The 7,974-nt window shown below is 42.4% G+C and overlaps 1 protein-coding gene across 1 annotated transcript; it reads left to right on the forward strand.

Moving 5' to 3' along the window:
• The first annotated feature begins 3,149 nt into the window (after positions 1-3,149).
• Positions 3,150-7,974, forward strand: KCTD14 (potassium channel tetramerization domain containing 14). Its single transcript, XM_057377728.1, has 2 exons — positions 3,150-3,429; positions 6,114-7,974. Exons 1-2 carry the CDS (start codon positions 3,370-3,372, stop codon positions 6,783-6,785), a joined length of 732 nt encoding a protein of 243 aa, XP_057233711.1. The 5' UTR covers positions 3,150-3,369; the 3' UTR covers positions 6,786-7,974.

Consider the following 7,974-nt stretch of genomic DNA (forward strand, 5'->3'; position numbering starts at 1 on the left):
AAATAAATATTTTATAAATACTTTTATGGATAGTGCTATTTTCCAAACTGATGCACAGTCACAGTATCTGAGAATGATTTGGGCTGGAAGGGACCTTGAAGATCTTCTAGTTCCAAACTCCCCTGCCATGGGMAGGGATGCCACCCACTGCATCAATTTCATCAGGATCCCCATCCAACGTAGTCTTGAACACTCCCAGGGGTGGGGCAGCCATAATTTCTCTGGGCASCCTGTGACTGTGCCTCAGCACCCTCTAAGTAAATTCATGTACCAGCACAGAGTTGTTCCAGCTCACTGTTACACTGTTTTCAAAAAAMCACATATGTATTCCCCACAAAGCCAGAGTCAAGTTATTAGTCTTTGATAACCCCAAATTTCTAAGCATTAATATGATTATTCTTATGATTCATAGTGTGGTTGCTCATCCAAGGTCCAAGCACAGGCTAATTCTTCCATGCAAGAACAGGGAAAGTATGGTCCCTTCCTGAAAAAGCTTACAGTCTTGGAAATATCTCTTGTACATCAAATAAAACCTGTAGGTGAGCAGAGCAATCAGACCAGTATGTTCATCACCCTGAAGGACCAGCTGTGGTTGGCAGAGCAGTTAGAAGAGAGTTGTGGACATGAGCTAGCAACTATTCCTTTTGCTAAAATGGTAAGGATCTCTGTTGTGGCATTGAAGGTTTGGCCTCAAATGACATTAGACACCCTTGATTTTGATTTARGGAAACCTTTCAGATGAACTTTTGGGCAAGGTAAACTCATGTACTATGCTTTACCCTTCCCTGGTGAAAAGCTCGTGTGAGCAGAGAGATGCTGGTCCACCTGTCTATGCAGTTCTGCAGCTGCAGAAGGTAAGGTTATCACCTCCAGCATTGAAGACGTGGTGGACATGAACTCTGACAGCTATAACCAGGACATTTCCTGAAACACCTTCATAAGCCAACCCAAAGAATGGGATTTGCAGGACTTAAAGGTCCAGAACATGCAGATCTTCCAGGTCTCCCTGTTTTCCAGTAAGCACTAATCTCTTAAAATTTATTACAAGTCATAAAACCTGGGGTCCCAAGCAGACCTCACTGATGCATCCAGCACTACCAATTCTGCTGGTCTGGCAAAAGGAAAATTTAATCTTTTCTATTCAAAGCAGCAGATATCACTCAAACAGAGGTTATCATTGAGGATCCCTCAGGATGCTTCAAAGAACCAGAAGCAAAATRTAAAATGGGTTCAGTGAGAGGTTTTCCCAAATGCACAAAGCACTCAAAGGGTCTGGGCCCAGCTTTGATGGAGCCTTTTGTGAGGACAGGCTTTTTTCTCAAGGTGGGTTCAGTCAATGCAAATTCTAACYATTTTTTCCTCTGTGCCTAATGCTCCTGCTAAGATCAATGCTATCTTCTGAGAGGCTATAGATCCAGCAAGATCCCCRGAGTATTCAGAATCAACAAAGCCAATGTCCATGAGCACAATGCAGATTTTGTGCAAATTATTCCCTTATATATACTACGCTGTCAACTGTCATCATCTCCCCCAGGAAGATTTTTAGGAAGCGCTGTGTTTGTCTGAGATATTTTCTTTGGTTCCAGGAAGCAGTTTGAAATGAAAAATAGTGAGGCAAGGTTGTTASAGAAGATAACACTTTATTAGACCAACAGAAAYTGGGAAAAAAATTGAAAAAAACCCCACAAGCATGTKGAAACATCAGCTGAATCTGGCAGAAATGGGAATACCTCATGTGCCCTAAAGCATGGMTAGTTTTATCCATCTGTATCAGCTGATCTAATAAAAGTTATTGTCTCTCATTACAAACATAACATTACATTTCTGGACAATCATGCCCATGGCAATTTTACCACTGTAATGACACAGAAAGATGCAGAAGTGACAAGTGGCCTCAAGGCAAATTTGAAAGCAACAATGCACCTAGAAGTACCTAGAAGGAAATAAAGGAGACGCTGCAGGGCTGTGGTCTGGTTCTGCAGAGGTTATTTAGGCTTGCTCTGATGTAATACTCTGCATTTCATAAATTAACACAAACAAAGAATCATCACAGAATCACAGAACAGTTTGGATTGAGAAGGAGCCTCAAAGATTATCCAGTTCCAATTCCCCTACCATGAGCAGGGATACCTCCCACTRGACCAGGTTGCTCAAAACCCCATCCAACCCATTCTTGTACATTTCCAGGGATGGGGCATCTGCAGCTTCTCTGGGCAACCTGTGCCAGTGCCTTATTTCCCTCGCAGTAAAGAACTTCTTCCTTGTATCTAATCTAAATCTCTCCTCTTTYATCTTCAAACTGTTTCCCTTTGCCCTGTCACTATGTGCTCAGGCAAAAAATCACTCTCCTTTCCTTATAAGCCCCCCTKTAAGTTCTCACAAGTTCATGTTCTCTGCATCCTTGTGACTGTTTTGATTTTGTGATAATCTTACAACCACTAAATCTGTGGTACTGTCCACATTCTTTATTTGGGGGATAAAGGATATTAGCAAACAATGTCATGCAAAGATAATAATCAAGCATTTACGACCAATTGAAAAGAATAGTTTATCCTCAATCAGAGATTCAGGTTTGGTTTTATCTGCCTTACACAAATTACTCATTGTCCAGAAATKGTATGGGCGAGGAAGAAAACGCTACCACCTTGGACAGATTGTAGAAATGTCATCAGTGGAAATGACAAATTGGATCAATGAAATTGTTTGGGATAAACTGTGCTTTAAAACAGCAGTGCATGAAGGCCAAAAAGCTGCGAAAATGTTTACTGGTTTTATATATAATATATAATAATAATAATATATATATAATATAATAATAATATTTATATATTATATATAATATTTATATATATTATATATTATATATAATATTTATATAGAATATAATAATAATAATATAATATATAATATATTATATATAATCAGTCGTCAAGGCTGAGGTGGACACACGAGCACACATTGCAGGGCTCCTTGGAGGTGCTCTGGGCACTGGGCCTCCCTTGRAAGGGATTATTCGGCCCTTAGTCACCACTCAGATAGCAGTGCAGGAGGTGTGCATTGGCACCCAGCCCGAGTCCACCCCGCACCTTGCTGGTTGCCAGAAATCTAATGAGCAAATACTTCCGCTTTCAGGCTGTCCCCTCCCCTCTCCCTACACCCGCCACTGGAACCAGGACCGTGCCTCAGACAAGCCGGAGCCTCCGAGGCAGCAGCTGGGTTGGGAGCAGGGGAAAGCTGAGCCAACAAAGAAAGACCAAGTGAAAGAGGATTGGAGCACCGCTGGGACACATCCTGTGAGTGACAGGGGTAGGACACTAGCACTGAGCAGCAGGTTTTCCCAAACAGCTGAGCCCTCGGCTCCTGGGGAAGATGAGTATTTCGTCGGAGCAYAAACCCCTTGGGAAGCAGGTCACTGGCAGCCTGCACACGGTGAGTAGGGTATGGGCTCAAGAACACAATTCCTGCATGTGGAATCAAAGCACCCCTGCTGGGCTACATTTGAGTGGGTTTTCCCCCCATATGTTAATCTGAAATCACCAGGGTCAGTCAGATACACCCCTAAAAAGAAGWTTCTAGTTAAAAAGCTGTGTCTGACTCTGGCCTGTTTGCACCTGTTGTGTTACAGAAGGGCCAGGTCTCTCACAGGCATGCAAGATCTGGATACAGCAAATAACCAGAGTGGCTCTTCTCCTTTAGCAAGAGATGGAAATCAATTAACATTAACTTTAATTGGTCATATCCCTAAATAAAAGCCTGTTGTAGGTTTTGGGGGGTTTTCAAAGATTCTTATGAGTCTCTAATTATGCAAAAGATGCCCTGTGTTGTTGACAACAACAGTTGCAGAATCATCAGGTGGGAGCAGTAGTTTTTCTAGCTATAAGGATATTTATGGCAGTCTCAGACAAAGAAGCAYGTTACTAGACAGAAATCAATGATGACATTATTTCCTTTTACTCTTTTCTGTTGCTCAGTCTATTGCTAACSTATTTGTCTTCTTGGCTAATGCTGAACAATCTCTTCTCCAGACCTCTCTGTATTAAAAAAAAACAAAAAAAACAACCTTCTTGTGTTGTACCTCTCACATGTAGGTTGCAAAATGCTCCCCCATGGAAGTAACTGTTTTACAGATTAATAAACTGGGGGACAAATAGATGGAATGACTTACCTGAGTGTCACCTTGCTGGCTAATCACATAACTGGGAATCAGCTGATGCCAGCACTCCCTATTCATCGGGAACCACTTTGGTGCCAAGCTAAAACCATTAATCTAGATCTGAGAACATAAAGTTAGTTGGGCTACTGTATTAAGGAATAACATGTTATCCATTTGTATTAATGACAMTATGAAACATCTGATATGYCATCTGAAAAAGGAGGAAAGGCTTRAAAGCCTGAGACCCTTCTGTYAAGTGATCCCTGGTRGGGAGAGCTGTTGGTATCACTTGGATTAATGGCAAATCTCCTAAGGAGAGACTTCACTACAGAAACAGCTTTGGGCTGTGTTTTTYAGTGGGTGGAAATCCCAAGATAGTCTCAGACAGAATAGTACTTATCTCCTTGACCCAAGGTAAATTATTGCTCTTGAGATGAAACCACCCATGCTAGTGCAAAACAATATTTCAGCTGGGTCTTTGGCCTTGATCTTCTGTTGCTTCCTTGGCTTGCTTAAGCTATAAGCAAATTTCTGCTAAATCTGATAGTTTGCAATTGTTTAAAGGGAAGGTCTCCCCCTGCACCAAGCTGTCTKTTYCTWGTCCCATACTTTRGTCAGGTTTCTGCTTGTTAAATSCCCTGTGAGCCAATCTGGCTCACTRAGATGAAAGAGAAGYAGAGCTGGCACGAGGTGAACAACAGAGCACATAGGTAGTACAAGAACAGGAAGGGGAGAGGGCGCAGGAGCCCCCCTGCCCTTGGTGTGGGCTGCGAGATCAGCTCACGTCATCCTGTGAGTCTGTAGCCATGTTATCCAGCTAAGCACTTAAGTACACACTTCACCTGAGGCATGTGACCAGCAGCACTGAGGCAAATCCTTGTGATCAGATCCAAGAAAGTGCAGGTGAGCTCCTGGAAAATAGAGTTGTTTATTGACTCACGCCTTCTCAATGGCAGGCGTGGCTCCAGCCTGGCTTGTGACTTGCATTACAGCAGTGCTGGCAGGGGAGAAAATAACTGCCTTCTTTCTTCCCTCTTCTTTCCATCTGCTGAGTACTACATAAAATGACCTAGTGCAAAAGGAAGCTAGTAACATTTTGCAACACTGAACTTACAGAACATCACACTGGACATCAGGTCCAGTTTTCCGGATATTCAGGCCTAGTCCAATTCAGGTAATGGCGTTAATACACAGGAGAAAAAAAATGCCAACAAACCCACAATCTTTGCATTCTTCCCTCTTAAATGCATGTCAKTTGCATGAAATGCTTCCTTTACTTCCTAACTAAAGGCATCATACATTTATAAGTGCTTTGCTAACATCTCCTGTCCTGCACCTTTGACATGATGGATCTTTGTGTCTTACTTAAGTGTTTGTAGCTTAACCCCCAGAGGAGTGGAAGTCAATTCCACCTATTTATAAAGTTTTAAAGAGCTTTATTTCCTCCTTTGAAAAGAAAAGAACAGTTCAGGTGAAATGAAGTGGCACAGCTTTGGGCTGTATCCTTGTCGCTCTGCATATGGGGTGGGTGAGAGCTCATGTACTGCTCTTGCTTTAAGGACAGTGACCCACAGGGATAACGTTTGACTGGGACTTGGATCACTGTTCAGTCTTATAGTCACTCACAGCTTCCCTGGGCAGGGTACTTCTTTTCCTTCTTTCCCACTGGGAAAACACCACTTTCCTACATCCCAAAGATGCAGTGAGGACTTAGCCAYTTAGAAATGTCCAAGTCTCTGCTACCCTGGTTGCAAGGACTGTAAAACCATCCTGCATCTGCTTTTTGCAGTAAGTCTGGTGGAGTTTTCCATCTGATGCCCAAGAAATCAGAGCTTTTAGTGCTCTTCCTACCTTCATTCCTCTTCCAACCACAATCRTCTTTCTTTTCCTTGACAATTCCATGTTGATGACTTCAGACTGGTAATGCATATGGCTTTTTATTCCCTTGTGATACTTACAGTTGTCACCAATTGTGGAGTTAAATGTCGGTGGGGAGATGTACACGACAACACTGAGCACCTTGAAGAAACACCCAGGCTCCAAGCTGGCAGAGATGTTCACTGGCCAGCCMAAACTCAGGACTGACTCCGAAGGGAGGTTCTTCATCGACAGGCCAGGCACTTATTTCAAATACATCCTGGAGTACCTGCGCAGTAACCAAGTGCCCACCCAATGCATCCAGGATGTCTACAAGGAGGCTTTGTTCTACGACATAGAGCCTTTGATCAAGCAGCTCGAGGACTCCCCACAGATCTTCGGAGAGCTCGTGGCGAGGAGGCAATTTCTGGCTCGTGTGCCCAACTACAGTGAGAACATTGAGCTGATGATCCGCATCGCGAGGGCGGAAGCGGTCGCATCCCGACAGTCCAACGTCATCGTGTGCGTGGTCAAAACTGAGGAGGACGCAGCCAGATGTCAGGATTCCTTGAACAGTTTGGACATGGATAAAAAATCCGTGGTGAAGTTTGGCCCCTGGAAAGCTGTGCCAAGTATTTCTGATCTGCTGGACTGCATTCAAATGGATGTTGAAGCCAAAGGGTATAAAATATCCTTTCAGCCCCACGTTGCTGAAAAAGGTTTTCGCTTCAAATCACATGACTTTTTCTATAAGTTTCTGTTCACCTGGTGGTAGCAAAGTGCCACCATTGATGGGGACAGAAGAATGTAGTTATTAGAACAAATTAACCTGAGCTGTGGAGACCAAACCATGGGCTACCAGAGGGACAGGAAGAAACACACAGGCCATTGAAAGGATCTCCTTTGTCTGTTTGCCATATCAAAGAGCACATAACAGCCACTCTGCTTGGGCTTTAGGGGATAACTTTTTAGGGGATTTAAAAGGCTTCAGGAAAAGGAAGAATTTTACACTTCRGTGTTGCTTACTATTCATTCAGATCAAAGAGATCGATCTGTGAATTGTGCCAACCTCACTCATGGGAAGTGAACAATCCCAAGTAAGCCTCATAGACATGTAGAGATGGTCTCTCAGTGCAAATGGGAACAGGGTGCATATGTGCAAATCGTGACTAAAGCACATGCTCAAATTAATTTGGATTCTTAATGAGAAGGCAGAAGCTATTCTTCTCCCTCCTTTCTACRCTGGAATCTGCRTTAAAAGGAAGGATTCAGTGTCCTRTGATCTCTTCTTGTTCCTCCAGTAGACAGCCTACTCTCTAGTCARTGTATTTATTACCATTATTTATTATTTGTTCTGAAGGAAAAACAGAGAACCTCAGCTATGGTTCAGGATCAACAAAAGGCAAAAATACCACCACTGATGTGAGAAACTTATAATCTAAGGACATGCATTCCTCTTTCAGGCCACACAATTTTAATATCTTTCTTATGACACTCATAATTATGATGATGCTATTTCTACCTTTATATAAGCTTCTGCAAGAATTGGGAAAACCTGCCATAATTTGGTGGGAGGGAAGCACAGGAAGCAGCCTGAAAATTGTCTTTTACAGAACACAAATTGTATTCTAYATTGTGTTTTTAAAAGTCTCAGAATTTGAAGGTTTATTTTTATACTGGAGATGGCTTGGTTTTAATCACTCTGAAAATCATAATGGCTAATTGGATAAAGATCATAGTTCCTTTACTTCTCAGAAGATGCATTTCTTCCAGTTAAGGTCCGCAGAAGAATCATAGAATGGTCCCTGGGATTTCAAATAAATAAAATCTTTTTGAATTATACAGAAGTGCTTTATTTACTGACATTTTCCCCACAAGATCCCCAGTTTCTGAAGACCTGAAGTTTTGTCTTTAGGGTAACAGATTTGAATAATTCCTAATTAGACTGYGTTTCAGATGTGCTC

Source organism: Malurus melanocephalus, unplaced genomic scaffold (assembly GCF_030028575.1).
Source record: "Malurus melanocephalus ecotype Western Australia unplaced genomic scaffold, MMel_1.1 scaffold_322, whole genome shotgun sequence".
NCBI classification, from domain to species: Eukaryota; Metazoa; Chordata; class Aves; order Passeriformes; family Maluridae; genus Malurus; species Malurus melanocephalus.